Source organism: Anser brachyrhynchus (genome assembly GCF_964034855.1).
Source record: "Anser brachyrhynchus genome assembly, chromosome: 11".
NCBI lineage: Eukaryota > Metazoa > Chordata > Aves > Anseriformes > Anatidae > Anser > Anser brachyrhynchus.
In genome coordinates this window covers 7,284,234-7,301,848 of record NC_137706.1, presented here as the reverse complement: position 1 = coordinate 7,301,848, position 17,615 = coordinate 7,284,234, and the positions used below count along the sequence as shown (strand labels likewise).

The following is a 17,615-nucleotide window of genomic DNA, read 5'->3' as shown; positions in this document are numbered from 1 at the left end:
TACACATTTCAAGAAGAGAGTTAGTGTAGTTACAATTTCTTATAAAAAAGTAGTTAGTCCATTCCCAGTTTTGGAGGTGCTGGCCCTTTAGTTGCTAGCGATTTTATTATATCTGGATATGAGTATGCGTTCTCCTGGTTTTTACACTCTCTCTCTCTCTATATATATATATGTATAACATGTACATATTTGTATATTATTTGTGCTGTTATGTATGTTGATGAAATAACCTTCTGTTCCATTTTCTTTTTTTCTGTATTAAAAGTCTAAATTAATTCAGCAAGACATAGATGCACTTAACACCGAACTAATGGAGTCTTCCTTAACAGACTTGTCAATGCTGAGCTTCTTTGAGCTTTTTCATATTTCTCCAATTAAGGTATGTAATAGAGATAATTTGAGTTAATAAAAGACTATAAATGACTTCTTAATTCCTCACCTTTTGGGTAATTGAGTTCTTCATACTGTCTTTGGAATTGGGATTTTTTTATGTTCTCTGGAACTTAATACCTCATTGGAAAACTTACTAGTAGTCTGAGTACAAACAGTACTTAACTGTTGCTTAGTGGGAGGAGTCAATGGAGATAACATTGAAAAAAGCTATATAAAATCTGAATATATTTAACAGACATGTTGTCTGTTAAATTTAGGAGGGGGCTGCTTTTTTTATTTGCTTCTATTATATTTGCACATGTAAACATAAAGTTATTTTTGTAGGGCAATTTGGCACTTCTCTATATGCAAATACATATAAATGCATTCATTATCAAAGCAATACCATTGTGAGTTCAAGCATGTTTATTCAAATTGTACATTTCCTCAAAGGGAATAAAATATACACTTGACACTGTTTCAGCATTGGTTTGTTTGTTTAACTGATTGTTTCTTTACAGTTGCATTTGAGCCTGTCTCTGGCTTCTGGTGGAGAAGCATCAGATAAGGGTCAAGAAATGATAGCCATCCATTCTCTGAATTTATTGTTAAAAAGTATTGGAGCTACTCTAACAGATGTGGATGATCTTATTTTCAAGTAAGCTAATAAAGATTTTTCAAATTATTTCAATATTTTGGAAAAAAAAAACCTAGAGTAAATGTTAATAAATAGGTCTGTGTTAAACTTTGCTGACTGACACTAGTATAAATGGGTAAAGCCTTTTAGGAACGGAGGGAAGATGTTGTTTGTGCTCCTTTTCCAGGGAATGTGGCTTCAGGATTACCTGAAGGAAAAAATAGACCATTTAAAAGGAAGGAAGTGAGGAAGTGTGTCGTTAAATAATGCACAATACTTGTCTTTCAGACTTGCTTTCTTTCAAATTAAATACCAGTTCTACAAGAGAGACCAACTGATGAAGAGAGTTGTTAGACATTATAGTGAACAAGTAAGTTTTAGTCAAGCCTTTGTGACAAATTTTGAGTAACTATATTATAGAATGAGGAAAATAGGAAAGAAAAGGTGAATAACTATAACGGCTACTAATTTTTTTTTAAAGTTTATGGTACTGAAGTAGGAATCTGATGGCACATGACTGAAATGTAAATACAAAATCCTCCTGAAAATTTATTTAAGAATTTTGATTTAATTGCTTTTGTATTCTGTCTACACATTTTTTCACAACAGTATTCTGTAGTTTATCTGTGGATACACTGTATCTTTTCCCTAAGCCAGTCTTGATTGTAGTAGAAACACTTGAGTGCTATAACACCCTGCTTGGGTAGTCAGTCAAAAAAATTTACGAGCCTTGAATTCTAACATTGAACTGTGTAACAACCAATTAAGCTGTTCTTGTTTTTTTCATTTTTGTTGATTTTTGTTGTTTTTGTTTTTATTTAGTTCCTGAAACAAATGTATGTTCTTGTACTTGGGTTAGATGTTCTTGGAAACCCATTTGGCTTAATCAGAGGCTTGTCTGAGGGAGTTGAAGCTTTCTTTTATGAGCCTTTCCAGGTATGACCTTGTGATTATTCAAACATCTATGAATAGTAGGCTGATGGAATATACAAGTAGGATTGTAGATTTTTGTGTCACTGTACTCTCCGCTGTTAAGAAAGCAATATATTTTTTTTATGTTGACATTAGAGAAATGCCATATTCAAATGATTTCATTCTCGTCAGTTTAAAGGAATTGCTAGTGCTTTCTTGAAATAGTTTTCTTTTATTCATAATAAGTTTTGTTACCAGGGTGCTGTTCAAGGACCTGAAGAATTTGCTGAGGGCTTTGTAATTGGTGTTAGAAGTCTTCTTGGACACACAGTGGGTAAGTCGTAATGTATAGTGGGTAATATTTAATATAGTGGGTAAAATACTCTTTTAATAAAATAGGTTAACTCATGGATAACATTTGTTTTTCTTATTTGGGAAGGAAAGTTGTTTCTGAAAATATCTACATGGTAATTTTTTGACAAGAATTACAGACCATTCATGTCTAACTTACTTGAGAGCATCTAAATCTGTTTTGTAGAATTAGGAAGCAAACTGAGAAACTTGGTAAGTTTAACTGAATTTGTAACATGCTGTGGATGAAAAAAGAAATTATAATGGTCCCAAAATATCTGGAAAAGCCTGAGAAATGTACTGAGGACCAGTTCTTGTTACAGTTCATTTAGTTTTTTATTCAGCTATGTGTTGCAGCTATTACAAAAAGTCAGATGCCATCCAATATGATATGTAATATATACTGAGCTAATTCAAGAGTCACCTTTTACTAAGTTTATGAATTTCAGGCCAATTTCTTCTCATGATCAACATGGTAGTCAGTCTGTGTAAATTAGTAATACCTAAATTCAATACAAAATGAAATCTGTGAGCCTTGTGGTTTGTTGTGTGTTTTCTGCTATTAAATTTACTTTGTGATCTATTCCATCAGGTGGTGCAGCGGGGGTGGTGTCTAGGATCACTGGCTCTGTTGGGAAAGGCTTAGCTGCCATTACTATGGATAAAGAATATCAGCAGAAACGGAGGGAGGAAATGGGTCGTCAGCCAAAAGACTTTGGTGACAGCCTGGCCAAAGGAGGAAAAGGCTTGTTGCGGGTATGAATTTGAAGTTGAGTGTATTATGTGCCAACATGTTGTAATCCTTGCATGTGAGATTGATTATGTCTTATTTGGCTTTATCAGTTCACAAGCTAAACAGAAAACAAAAACAGGAAGTCAGTTTATAGGAGACTCCGTATCCTCAATATCGTTTATCAGCGTTAGGGTTTGAGGTAATGTAGTTCTTTTGACCAGCACAGGGAATTGAGGATAGGGTCTAAAAATGGGAAAGTTTCCTTTTTTCCCCTCTGCTATCATTTCCTTATGGATCTGAAGTAAAAAGGAAATGTTTTTCTTCCTGATATTGAACTGCATTATTAAGTTTTAAAATGAAGGATGACAAAATTGGTTGCCTAGTTAAACCATAGCATTCCTATTTCTAAGCAGGAACTTAATTATCTTCTTTGTTCTAGGGTGTTGTTGGGGGTGTGACAGGCATAATCACTAAACCTGTAGAAGGTAAGTGCTAAGGTTGCACTGCACTGTGTAAAGATTTCTTTCAATATTTTAGGATTTATTAATTTTAAGCAATATCAGTCTAAGTGTGGTGGTGGTAAAGCATAGGGTAAAGCATTTTCTAATTCAAATATAACCTTATGCAGTGTTTTACTCAGATACACTTCTAGCTGTTGTTTGCTTACCACCTTTTCACTCTTTATATGAATTAGGGAATGATTGTCTTTTTGATATATTTTGTAAGGCTTGCTGTAGTACCCAGTTTATTTTTTAAATAGAATAGAACAAAGATACTAAAAATGATTCTGCGATTCTTTGGAAAAAAATAGTAATTTTAAGAAGCACTAATTGAAAAAGCTTTGGATGTTATGACATGGGGACATGGGTTTAGTAATGGGACTCAGTAGGTCAGTTTGATGGTTGGACTCAGTCTTGAAGGTCTTTCCAACCTAAATGATTCTATGATTCTGTGACATTTTCTCCCTACAATATCGTACAATGTTCATGGCACATGTATATCAGATGTTGAGCTAGTAGATTCTGGATACTACAGAAATAATGAACAACTAAAATAATACGTTTATTGAAGATAACAGATGTCTTATCACTATAGTTTATTTTGAGGGGACTCCAGAGGCTGGGGAAATATTAATAAAAAAATTTTTGGTTTAGTGCCTGAGAGCAGTATGAATTTTGGTTAAGGCTGTCACTTCATCAGTATGATAGATGATGAAAAACACCCAAGAAAACAATACTTCATAGTTCACACCTAAGTGATTTAAATACTGGAAGTTAATTGTTTTGCTGTATTTCACTTGTGTTTTTTATGTTGTTGGTAGATAATATGAGGTGTAGTACTTAACTCACTGGTGGATGAAAACATGGGCTTTCTAAACACTCTTAGCTCTTCCATAGCTAAGCATTACCAGAAACATGGAGTTTTGAAGTAGAAATAATTAACTTCTGTTATGCACGTGCAATTTTGAGCCTTTGGATTATTTTATTGTTATTATTGACCTATAAAAACTGGTGATCCCCAGTCAGGGCTAAATGTGTGAGAAGAAGGATCTAGTTTGGCTGATGATTTGGGCTCAAAGGATTGTAACAAATGGGGTTGTGTCAGGCTGGCAACCAGATGCTATTGGGGTTCCCCAGGGCTCCATTTTAGGGCCAGTTCTCTTCAATGTTTCTGTAAGTGGTCTGGACACAGGACTTGAGTACATTTTAAGTAGGTTTGCAGATGACACTAAATTAAGAAGATTCTGTACGAGTGATGGGGCTACCGTGGATATATGTACCATCTGGAGGATGAGAGCTTGGAGAGCAGCCCCACAGAAAGGAATGTAGAGGTTTTGGTTCATGGTAAGTTGAATATGAGTCAACAGAGTGACCTGGCAGCCAAAAGGGCCAGTCATTTCCTGGGGTTCACCAAACACAGCATTACTAACTGGTCAAGGGAAGTGATTGTCCCTCTCCTCTCTGTGCTGGTGTGGCCTCACCTAGATTACCACATACAGTTTTGGCTGTCATAAGATTAGAAGAATGTAAAACTACTAGAGAGCATGCAAAGGAGGGCAGCAAAGATGGTTGAAGGTCTAGAGAGGAAGGCATATGAGGAGCAGCTGAGGTCACTTGGTTTGTTCTGCCCAGAGAAGAGGAGACTGAGGGAAGGTGTCATGGCGGCCTGCAGCTCCCTCATGAGGGGAGCGGAGGGGCAGGTGCTGATCTCTTCTCTTTGGTGACAGCAACAGGACCTGAGGGAAGGGCATGGAGCTGCATCAGGGGAGGTTCAGGCTGGGTGTTAGGAAAAAGCTCTTCACTGAGAGGGTGGTCGAGCACTGGAACAAGCTCCCCAGGGAGTGGTTATGGCACCAAGCCGACAAGAGTTCAAAAATAGTTTGGACAATGCTCTTGAATAGATGGTTTGATTTTTGAGTGCTCCTGTGGAATGCGTGACTTCTTTGTAGAGCTTTTTAGTATGCAAACTATACATAATCAATTTCTACGGGCTGTTTTCAAGATAAAATGATTCTAATGCAGTTCAGAGTAGTAGTAGTTGAATTCTGTGGTTACTGGGTTCTGGCACATAATTAAAAATATCATTTTTTTTTTCCTGTTTCTTTTAAAGGGGCTAAAAAGGAAGGTGCAGCTGGATTCTTTAAAGGAATTGGAAAGGGGCTTGTAGGAGTGGTAGCCCGCCCAACAGGTGGCATTGTAGATATGGCAAGCAGTACCTTCCAGGGAATTCAAAGGTAAAACGTCAAGAGGAAATTTTGAAGAATTCTCCATATGTTATAAACTAGGTGCTGAAATGGTCCAGTAGTGACAGAAATTTGTTAAAGATGATTTGCAGTAGGATTATATAGGACTGAGAGTTACCTAGCAGCTGGTAATGAATGTATTTTATGATAATCTCTGGAAATTGTTGCTTCAGAATACATCTTGTAGTGTTACAGTTCACATAAACAGTAACTAGCCCATTTTATCCTTTCGCTACCATCCCTTATGAAAACATAATTAAAGGATCATGTTTAAACCTTACTTCTGAGGTAATTTATGTACTGCAGAATGCAAATGTTTAAATGTCATTTAAACTTACTGTAAAAAATCAACCATTGAAATTCCGGGAGAAAATTTGCTCATTTGAAATTCAGTTAACAGTAACTGGTGAAACTCAAATATATAGTAATCTTATGAGAATATTGTTCCATTGTCTCTGGCAGGGTGGCAGAGTCAACAGAAGAAGTATCTAATCTTCGCCCTCCACGTCTCATTCACGAAGATGGCATTATCCGGCCGTATGACAGGGTGGAAGCTGAGGGTTATGATTTATTTGAGGTATGACTTACATTATAGTTTAAGTACTCTAATCTACAGGTTTCCTTAAAAGATTATAGAAATTAGGGAGAAAAAAAAGCTGCTCTGAAGGGAGATGGGATTAAGAATGCTTTGAAATATGTGGAAATATTAAGAAAAAATGCATTTGACACTCAGGTCAAATGTTTAGCTTGAAAAAACAACCTAGTACCACTAAGTCTTCTTCATAAACTAAGCAACTCTTAAATAGGATGAATAGGGCTTGAATTAATTGGCATGTAATAGAATTACTGAAATTCCTGTGGTGTTTGGGTGGTACCAGCAGTTCAAAAAACTGCATGAGTTCTCATAATACCACCTTTTGGTATTTATTACGTTGTTCTTAGTGCTAACGTGTCATAGCTACAGGCATTATGTAAACGTATTAGCCTGCTTCCACATCTGGATGTGGATAACATATGGAGGTTGAGTAACTGCTGGTTTTAAGTCCTAAGTAATCAGAATCCAGTTGAATTGCATTTCAACTTTCACTTTCTTAAAAACTGAAAATCTTTATCTTTTGCTAAGAAGTTAAAGTAACATTACTTTCCTCATTAATGATTTTAAAACTAAAACTTGCATAATTGCTGCTTCCTTCTTGATGTTCATTTTTTAATCCTTATTTCCCAGTCTATTTCTAATATTTCTCTTCTTTTTCTTTCTCTCCTGGCTTACGCAGCAAGAACTGGAATAAAGGAGTAAACATTTTCCATGTTTCCTCTTGATTTCCTTTATGGTCTTTTATCTGCCTTAATTATTTAGATTAAGGGCATGATTGCATTTAACATGTCCTCTCCCCACCATTCATGTCTTTCCTGTGTAGCAGATAGTGTTTCATGTTGTCCAGGCTAGAAAACAAACAAAAAAAGAAACTTGAATATCTAAGGTAAGGTTAGATAAGTGAGAAAGATGAGAGAGAGGTTGTTTTTTCTCTTTTATATCTGTTTCATACTTACCTCGTTATGAATGTCAGATAATAAAGACTCTTGGGGAAAAAATCATGGTAGGGTAGATATTGAGTTCATTCATCTGTTAGCGTTCTCTTTCTCTTAAAACTAGGGCTGTGGATGAAGGGAGAGAGCGATGTTTCATATGTGCACTAAATTTACAGTAGTGATACGGAATAGAATTTTCTTCTGTGAAAACGTTTGCTTACATTTTCAAGATTATATGGAAATGTTGTTTCCAAAAGGACTCTAACAAAACTTTTCTTTTTATTTCTGTAATATGCCATAGCCCTGCCACTTAAACATTTAATGAACCCTTATGACTTCAAGTAAACACTACTCCTGCTTCTATTTGAAATTTTGTCAGTTAAAAAAAATTATATCCAGCTCAGTTGACTCTGCTTTCATTCACAGAATCTTAGGGCTTTTCTGTTTAACATACTTACATGTCAACTGTTAACAAGAATATGTACTATACTGCTAACATGAATTTATATTAAAACATATTTCTAATCAAGTGATGCCATAGATTTCATTTCTAACACAACACCTCAGAAATAACAAACTACACTGAACAAGTTGTCTTGGGAGCCAATTAATTGCTTATCGTACACAAATAAAACTTCAAGCAGACACATCTCTGCTAATGCCTTTCTAGAATTTGCTGTTCAATAGTGAGCTTTTTTTCATTTAAAGTAGTTTAAAAAATGTAGGAAAATTATTTTACCTATTTAAGTGAAATCCTCAGTGTCATATATTGAGCAAAACAAATTGCTTCATGTAATGAGAATTTTCTGTCTTTAACTTCTATTATTCTTAGGTCTTGCTTGGGATATTTTTCAGTAATGCTGCACTTCCTGGTTGGTTGCACTGTATTTTTTCCATCTATCAAAAAGGAAGATGTAGCACAATTAGCACTGCAAATTGGATATTATGCATTTCCTGCACATCTAATATTTGTATTTTTTTTTTGGCATAAATTATATCAGTAATATAAATAGTTTCTTCTTTTCAGAAGTCAACTTTCTGAAAACAGCTTTTATTTTTAACCAATTTTGATTTTTATACTACAGCTTAGTGTTGGGAAGTTTTTGTTTTGTAATATAATTTCAAAACAAGATGGACAGTGTCTGACAGGAATAAGATAATTTACGAGAAGGATAGTTTATACACACTTGGAAATTTCATTGTCAGTAAGTCGATTTATAGATGCTAGTTCTGTATATTTTTGATTCCTGTTTTGACCTAATATTACATGTAGTTTGACCATAATTCCCACTCTCTAATCTCTCATATTAACAGTATGCCATCCCTCTTCCCCTGTAAAAGAAGCTGAAGAATAAAATTCATAATAAGAATTATTTAGAAATGGAGAATTTTAACATAAACCAGTCTGGATTCTTAATTCCTGTATTCTCTTGCATGCAAGGCTTCTGGATGCTTGCTGTCAGCCATACAAATACTGACCTAAAGATTATTTTCCTGCCTAAGCAGTTAAAATCATTCCAAATAACATTCTTACCACCCCTAAGTACTTCTGCGTTTTATCTTGATTGTGTATCATCTCTGATTTGGCCAGTGACTTCTGCCGTATTAAATTGAGTAATCAATTGAAACTCATCTCAGAAAGCTCTGCTTCTAGCCTGCTGCTTTAGCCATACTAATAGCTCAGCTCAGGTACATTTACAGTTGGTCATTTCTATCAAATTAAAGGTGACTTTCCCTTGGTGATTAAAATGTTGTTTCAATATCCCTTCTTTTCCAACCACCTTGCTTTTATACGTTATACATCATTAAATTCATGACTTTTCCATGGGGAAAATGAACTAAAGTTCTTCAAAGTGCTGTAATATTTTCATCAAAATAAAAGCTTCTTATAAAGATGCTTGAATTTTAACAATGTTCTCAGATCATGAAGTAATTTGCATCAAGTGCCCTAACCCCCTTTTTACAAAACACACTGCCATAGCACACTGAATTTGTATCAGGAGTATTGATGCAGCTCTGACAAATACTGCATTGCTTAGGCAGAGAGCTCCACGGAAATTCTTACTTTAATAAAGTATTATGTATAAAATTTAAAAGTACTAGCAGGATGGTTTCTGAAGTTACAAAACCAGACTTCATCACCAAAGCTTGGAGTTTAAATAGAGAAATAACCTTATGAATAAATTTCTATTTAAATACGTGGTTATTTCTCACTTCTTGCTTATCCAACAAAAAGATTCAGAATATGGGTTTCAACCTTTGAATTGCAGTCTTGATGGTGATATTTTTTGTATTTCTTTATTTGTATTTATTTATATACCTGCATCGGCTATGCTTTGGTTATAAAATGTGAGTTGATATTCTTTTATTGATATACTGCTGTCTTTCTGTGATTTGAAGAGATGCAAAGACTTTGAGATAAGCAGTCTTTTGTGGCATTTTTCCCTTTCATGTTTATTTTACAGCATCAGAAACTTATAAGATAGTCAGACAGTGATATTTTTCCATAGAAGATGGGGACTCTATATTTTTGGTTGTTGGAAATTTCTGAATTAAAATGATTTTTAAAGTATCACATGCCTAGGGATCAAATCCAGGAAAACGTGCTGTTGATTTAATCTGTAGAACATGAATCCACCTTTGAGCTTAAAGGTGTTTTTTAGGTTCTGTTGCAATGTATGATGATGCTTTAAAACATTTGTTAAACCTGTAAATATACAAAAATAAAATGCAAATATAAGTAAATGTTGAAGCTTCTTTAATTGATTTTGTTGTAAGCTGGATTGACATCAGGTCCTTCCGTTTTGGTTACTTGATCTATATGGAGTTTTTAGCCTGCATGGTTGACCATAGACAGATAAATGTGGAATCAAGTCATAGATTCAGCTATGGAAATTAAGAAGGAAATGAATTTTTACAGGGAATAACTAAAAATATACTGATTTTATTTTCTCCTTCCTCCTTCATTTCAAGTATGTTCTCACGAGTTTGTCAGAAACAACTTGAGAGATTTACTTTTACACAGTGGCTGAATTCCTCAATAACAGAAGTAAACTGAAAACCAAAGGTCATTTTTACTTTGAAGATCATTGGACTAGTTTTGGGGCCTCCAGTTACAGACAGTTGATGGGATACTGTAAACCTGATGATGTTCTAGAAAGTACTGTTCTTCAGTTAAATAGCATATACAGAATAAAAAATTAGAAAAATACTTAGTGAAAAATTGTTGAAGAGCCTAAAAATAGCTGGAAAGCACTTTATTGTTTTGTTTGGAAGCGTTTTTAAACCTCTGTTCATGGTTTATCATTTGTTATAGCTGACTAACAGAAAGCGAGGATGAGTAGCTTGATCTACACTTTCATATACCTTCCTTACATACTTGAGATATCGAATAAGCATGTCTTTTCAATGCTTTAGAAGCATGACCCTTGAGGTGTATTGAGTGTAACTTGGTTGTATATTTCTATAAGTCTGGGCCATGTGTTGTATTCGCAAAAGGTATTGCCACAGGATTTTCACTCTTGATTCAAGTCTGCAGCATAGGATATAGTAAATAAATAGGAATTACTAAACAATTAGCACAAAAAGAAAATTCAAGCTAGGTGAATAGCCTAATGGCACTGCAATGTCATGTTCTCCCTTTTGAGGGGAAGGGAGCAGACCTTTCACTGACTCAACTTCAGGAGTGAGAACACTGATTAGCCTGCTTTTAAAGAACCAGTTCAACTAGGTGACATTTAAAAAGGCTTTTGAATTGAAAGCACCACTTTGACTTCTGTTTTTACGGTCTAAATGTCTTCATTTTCTGTTCCAGAAATTGCACATCAGAAAGCTGGAAAAAGAAACCTACCGATATCACTGTGCACTTCCAAGAGGCAGAAGGGCAAACCTTATTGTTACCAATAGGTATTTAGCTTTGAAGGCCTCCTAAGGGCTTCTCTTCATTTCAGCTTCATGATCAGGCATCTGGCTAGTCTAAAGCGGTAGCTATTGTCTGCATATTTACTTTCCTTATTGGTTCTCTTCATTTTATAATTTGTTTCCTTTATGGAAAATGTAAGATGACAATCAATGATGTTGATACAAGATGCTAGTTCAGGAAGCTATTTTAATTGACGCTGAGGTCAATGACCGTTTCATAATAGTGGAGGGAAATACTCCTTTTTCTGTTTCTGATGTTTCAAATTAGTTTGTGTTAAGTGTCTGTAGTCAAAACTATGTTTTTCTAATGCATGTGTACAGTCTTCTTAATTAAAGGATACTCTAAGTGAAGTCTTAGCTTTTCTTGTTCAAGTATGAACATAAATATTAAACCCATCAGGCAGTATTTAGAATGTAAGTTGTTACTAGTCTCGGATGCAGTTTGAGGACTCAAAACTTTGTAAATATGTTTAGATAACAAGAAGGTGCCCATAGTTTCTTCTCCGTATCCCAGATGTCACCAATTTCTGCCCCTTGCCTGCATGTATGAGGTGGTCTAACCCATAATGAGACTCTGAAAGACATTCCACTTAAATTTGTTTTATAACAACTAGCACACTTCATAATTCATGTTGCACCAGAACAGTGTTTTTAAGATAAGTACTTATGTCTTTTTATAATAGTTGGGTGGTTTAGTTTTTTGCAGCTTCAGCTAAATGTGCATTTCTGTTCTTATCCCAATTGGGATAAGGGCATGTTTAAAAGTTCTAGTTTAATTCCATTCAGAACTGCCCCTTGTTTTGATCCTAGTGTGACAGCTAACGTTGGAGTTTTGAAATGTTAGAGGGATTGCTAGTTAGCAAATGTAACATGTAATTAGGACTGCCAGATGATCCATTTCTACTTTGCACTTGTTTCAATATATAGTTAGTATTCAGTTTGCTGGCTGCCCTGAAACGGTAGAGGCTGGCATTGTGGAAGAGATTTGAATTAACTGATGACCCTGTAGTATCCAATTCTAGAAAAATGTTTGGATTTGGAGAGATGGGTGAGTTTTGACTTAACTTGCCCTGTGCATACCGTGTGATAACAGACCACTACGAGTCCTAAGGACAAAGTTATCATCTCAGTGTGTATATTAAAGAAATATTGTTCTACTGCTACTGAATTGGTAGTTTTGATCCACATAGAAAATGCCTTCTTGAGCATATTTCTGGATTTCATTTCATTTTCTAACAAAGTTCTAGTCCCATGGAGAAACTGTATTGACTTGTTTTTCTTCTGAACAGGAGAGTGATATATGTAAAGGAGGTTGAAATCTTAGGTCACTTAACTACAGAGTGGGATTACTTATTTGAAGACTTCGCACGCTGTCCCACCTATGAAGGAAGTGTTTTAAAAATAACTGTTTTGGTAAGAAAAGCTTTTTTTTTTTTAAATTAATTTATTTCATTTAACACTACTTATTTAGTAATCCAAAGATGCTTAGAATTTGCTTAAGGGTTCTAACCGCTGACGTTGGAGCTATGAGGTAGGAGTTGCTTTGTATTTTTTGGAACTATGGATGGGTTGGACAGAGACCATGCGGAAATCTAAACTGAAGTTGACATTCAAGCCATTTAAGTATCAGGTTCTGCATTCTTGTTTTATGAGTCACCTGAACTACATTTTTGTTCCCCTCTGCAACAGGATCAAAGGATGTTCCACAGGAAGGACAGTGTAGGTCATGAATGCGTAAAGGCAATTCAACTTCAGGATGAATCTACAGCAAAGGTATCTTCTTTCTTCTGTTTTCTTTCTCCTTATGATATTGTTAGTAGTTGTTGAAGCTCAGCACGTTTAAAAAAACAGTAACATTCACAGACTAGTTACAGAATAGTGTGCTATGTCTGGGGACTGTTTAATTTGTTGTTGAAAATGAGTTTGACCAGGAAAATGAGGTAAGATAGTCTGAAGCATTCAAGAGAGTAAATGCGATGACAAGTTAACGTTAAAGCTGGTATCGTCTTATGCTTTGTGTATTATAACTCATTAATAGAAAATAGTTCAAATAATTAATGAGCTAGGTTGAGTTCATTCTAGTCTCTAGGAGTCAACATACCTCTGAATTATGCCACCTCCTCATTATTTCAAGATGACTGAATTAACCCAGCAAGTGTACCTCTGTGTGAAATGAATGACAGACTCCTTCCCCCCTTCTCACTCTCTGCCCATTTTCTCCTGTTTATTTCCAAATGTTTGCTCATGTTGATGCTGGAGAGGTTGATTTTTGAGTGTTTTTGTTTTATGTATGGCTGGGTTTCCTAGCTAACTCACACAAGCTAAACTAACAGTTTACATAAATTCCACGGTACTTAAACAACAGAAAAATCTACCTGGGTAACTGTATATCTTGTAGTTCTGTGTCAGATTATAAGAGACAATGAATTCTTCCCAGTCCCCACAGTGGAGTAAAGTAATTCCACAGCATCTTGTAAGCACATGTGAAACAGTAGCTTGAGTAAATGGCAACTCAAAACTAGAATATGCCCAAATTCCTCCTATGAAATTGATCAAGCCATCTAAAAGCGCAGGCTAGACAGGGGACAAAAAAGTTGCTATCATTTGAAGGTACTTCTTTACATACTGGAACAGTGTATATTACTATTCCTTCACCATCTCCTGTCTGAAGAGTTTTTTTTAGGCTTCTCTTTTGGCATGTGTTCCAAATCATGCAGCTGGTTCGCTAGTGTAAATCCTTTCAACACAAACAAACAGCAACTACAAAAATGTAGGCAACACCAGAGAAATAAATTACTTTTTTGTTTCATTCTCTTTTAAAAATTTTTACTGTTTATTTACATATTTCTCTGCTGTTACACTGGCTTGTGTGTGTTAATAAATTTGTCTTCAAGTGGAACACTAGCGCTTACCTTTTGTGGATTTCAGTAGCATGAGTTCATTAGCATTACTCTTAATTTTACATCTCCTTTCTTTGCATAGATCCCACTTAGAAAACTCTCCTAATTTGACAGGAGGCCACAAAAAAGTGTGCTTCACAGATAATTATCATTTCTTTTAAGACTTCTGTGAAGCTCTTAGTGACAAAAACATGAAACAAATGTCTGCAAGATCAACTTAAGTTTGTCTGTAGCTTCCTTGTTCTTTCTGTCCCCTATAAAAATAACACGGGTTTTGTTTGTTTGTTTTTTAGTCTTCTGAATCTTTCCCCAGTCTCCATGAGTTACCAGCAATCCATAAATGTTTGAAATGCTTCAAGTATACTCTGATGCATGTTGTCTGTCCACCCAGCTTAACTTACTCTTTCTTCTCATATTCATTGTTACATAAATCAGTTTGTCTTACTGAAATCAGGAGTAAAACTGCCCTCACAAGCATTTCCAACACTTTTCTCTTAATGCCAGAGTTATTCAGGTAAAATGAGGCTGACCATCCAAACTACCCTAGTACTTGCGTAAATGCCTTGGGGGCGGGAGGGGGTGTGGCAGTGACATTAATTTTCTTTGACTGGAGGTATATCATAATGTTAATATTATGGATATGTCTTATGCATAACATAAGTTTAATGTTAGGTAGTTGTGAAACGAATTTTTCTAACTATTGGACCTGTTTTTTTGGGTTGTTGCACTGCTTTGTTCAGCTAAGTTGTTTCTAATTGTATCCTTATTATTTGCTTCTCTTCTAATGTATCCTTCAGTGGATTGCAACTATCTATCCAGTTTATTGTGAGCGCTTTTCATTGTAAACCTTGACAAAAGCATGGGCATTTATATCTTCCTTTCATTATCACGAATGATTCTGTTACATTTACAGATAATGATAATGAAAATCTGTTGGTTGGTTGGCCCGAACATAGTTCTTTTTATAGCCCTATCACCTCAGACTGAAACTTTTTAGGTGTAGGCTCTCAGTATTTTATGTATTTTTAGAAGAGAAAATACTGTTAAATTTGATCTGATATGAACTTTTTTTTTCAAAATACCCTTGTTCTTTTGGTATTTAAATTTTCACTAGAAACAATATATAATGAAAGGAACGGGATGAAACGTGCTAGTTAGGACATCTACTACATTGGGATATATACTTGGTCAGTATATATCTATTTGAGAGGCCTTTGGTTCTATTTATATTTATTGATTCTACTATATTTATTTGAGATGCCTTTGATTCTATTTATTTGAGAGGCCTTGGAAATTAAGCAAAAAGAGAGGGAACACATCCTTTCGTTGGTGTTAACAAATATTACATATAATGCAAAATGGCTATTTAAATGTTAACTGGTATTTTACAGTGCTTTTATGTTAGTACAGGTTGTAGTTCCTGGTTTTTGGGCTAGTATAGTGCTGGACCTTTAAACGGCCTGACTTTGAAAGCCTTCAGAGTGTATAGTATTGGAAAAGGCACTTGCTTATCTATTTAAGATCACAGCCCTTGCATTGTGGTGCTGCCTAAGGAAGGTTTATCTAGCTAAGTGTGAATAAAATCATTAATGCAGCTACTTGAAAAATCTGAGCAGATTGACAACATCACTGAAGCTTTTTCTGTGTTGAATATTATGTAGGTGAGTCAGAAGCTGTGTATTTAACTTAAGGCACATAAACTAGCCAGTGCATGTGTAGGTTTTGCTGCAGGTGGCAAACTTTAATCTTTGTACTTTCAATATATTGTTTTACAGAACATTTGTTCTGCCATTGTGGAAGCCCAGGCAACAAGAAAACAACAGAAGCTGGTGAAGCAAGCATCACTGCAGTTGAAGAAACCACAAACACTATCTTGATAATAACTGGATTTGTCGGGTTTGACCTTTGGTATGCAATCTTACGCCTAAAATTGATTAGAAGCAACATGAAAATATTTTACAGAAACTAAAGCTAAAATATCTGAGGTCTTCCTTTGACATTAACAGCCATAAACACTTTATTTTAAAAACCTGTGTGTCTTGCCAAAACTGTGGATTTAATTAACCTAAAATAAGCATCAAAGCCTAAAAAGTACAACTTTAGCTAACGTTTTCCCACTCTAAAACTACCTTTTCTGCACTTTTTAATATCGGGATAAAATAGTTATATAATTTGCGCTCTAAGGTTAAGGTTTAGAAATAGGTTGTAGTAATCGTGGTTCTAGCATTTTGCTAACTGAAGTGCTTATCTTAGTGACTGATTGAAACAAAAACTTCTATTTTTAAGAAAGTGTATACAATTTCACTACTCTAAGTTGTTCTGTGTCTGTTTAGTATCCTAAAAATAGTGCACTGGAGTAACATAAAAATGACTAATGAATGAAATAGGTTGTTGTGTGGGGATGCTTACTTCGGAATGTTGTCATTTACACTGTAAATGAAAATCTGCACTTTAAAAATAGAAAATATTGTTTATCTGTCTTGAGCATATATATGATTTTGGTTATATCACTGTAGCTTAAAGACCTTCCCATGGAGGAACAGTACACTCTTGTACTGTGAGAATGTTGTGTGCCAAAATCTTAAATCAAAATAGTTTGCAATATTTTAGTGTATAGCTATTTCACTGGAAAAGTGCCATCTAATTAAGCTAAAATATGCTTCTGATGTATTATTTTCTGTTGCAGTTTTTCTTTCTGAAGACCCTTAAAATACAGTTTAATAAGATACTTAAGCATATTCAAAACATTCCCTGTATATACTATGGTATGAGTAATCCTGCGAACTTAATTGAGACAAATTCTGTAACACAAGGCTTACGCACAAGTAACTGGGTCATGGACTATATGAGGAAATCAAATGGGTTTTAGTTCAGTGAACAATAAACTAACAACACTTGCTGTCAGTCTTTGGCTCTCAAGTACAGAAAATGCTCTTATGTGTGCTTACTCTTACAAATTTGTTCGTTCCATCTTACTTCACTTGGAAACCATCAATGAATGATTTTTGTATTTTATTATTATTTCATTTTATACTAGATAATAATTACAGATATGAACTCAAAGTAAAACTGGCGATGTTCTTGCATAGATCTATTCTGTAAGTGTAGCTATCATGAGAGCTAGGCCTGGATTTTTGAACTTTGTCCATAGTTAAGGGCTGTTGGATTCTATAAATTTGTTCTGAACTTGTACCTTTTCATTAGATATCTTTCGGAGAGCATCTGCAGCCGTGATTTTATTGCTCTTGTATGCATGTGGTTATTAATCCTGTTCAGTCCAAGGGGAATAAACGTGGTACAACCTTTGTCTGTAATATCACCTATGTTCTGGAAAGCTCTGCTTAAACATTGAGATTAGCAGCCTAGGTTGTATGTATTTCAAGCCTTGTGTTTAAAAAGTATATATATTGACAATAAATTTTTATATGCAATTATTTGTGGAATTGTTTTTAATGATGGTGCTTTTGAAATGCATTCTATTCTCTTGGTTTGCTGTGTCTCAGTGTCACAATATGG

General features: G+C 34.9%; 1 protein-coding gene across 2 annotated transcripts in view; it reads left to right on the top strand.

The window, feature by feature from the left end:
- VPS13C (vacuolar protein sorting 13 homolog C) overlaps nucleotides 1–17,528 on the top strand; it is an 89,313-nt gene extending 71,785 nt beyond the window's left edge. For both annotated transcript variants that reach the window (XM_080607977.1, XM_080607976.1), the window contains 13 exons: nucleotides 266–379; nucleotides 894–1,030; nucleotides 1,298–1,379; nucleotides 1,832–1,945; nucleotides 2,180–2,255; nucleotides 2,865–3,028; nucleotides 3,445–3,490; nucleotides 5,616–5,739; nucleotides 6,211–6,325; nucleotides 11,093–11,184; nucleotides 12,489–12,612; nucleotides 12,889–12,972; nucleotides 15,875–17,528. In XM_080607977.1, the coding sequence (XP_080464103.1) occupies nucleotides 266–379; nucleotides 894–1,030; nucleotides 1,298–1,379; nucleotides 1,832–1,945; nucleotides 2,180–2,255; nucleotides 2,865–3,028; nucleotides 3,445–3,490; nucleotides 5,616–5,739; nucleotides 6,211–6,325; nucleotides 11,093–11,184; nucleotides 12,489–12,612; nucleotides 12,889–12,972; nucleotides 15,875–15,976 (1,374 nt within the window). In that variant the 3' untranslated portion in view covers nucleotides 15,977–17,528. The remainder of the gene's footprint in view (nucleotides 1–265; nucleotides 380–893; nucleotides 1,031–1,297; nucleotides 1,380–1,831; nucleotides 1,946–2,179; nucleotides 2,256–2,864; nucleotides 3,029–3,444; nucleotides 3,491–5,615; nucleotides 5,740–6,210; nucleotides 6,326–11,092; nucleotides 11,185–12,488; nucleotides 12,613–12,888; nucleotides 12,973–15,874) is intronic.
- The last annotated feature ends 87 nt before the right edge of the window (nucleotides 17,529–17,615 follow it).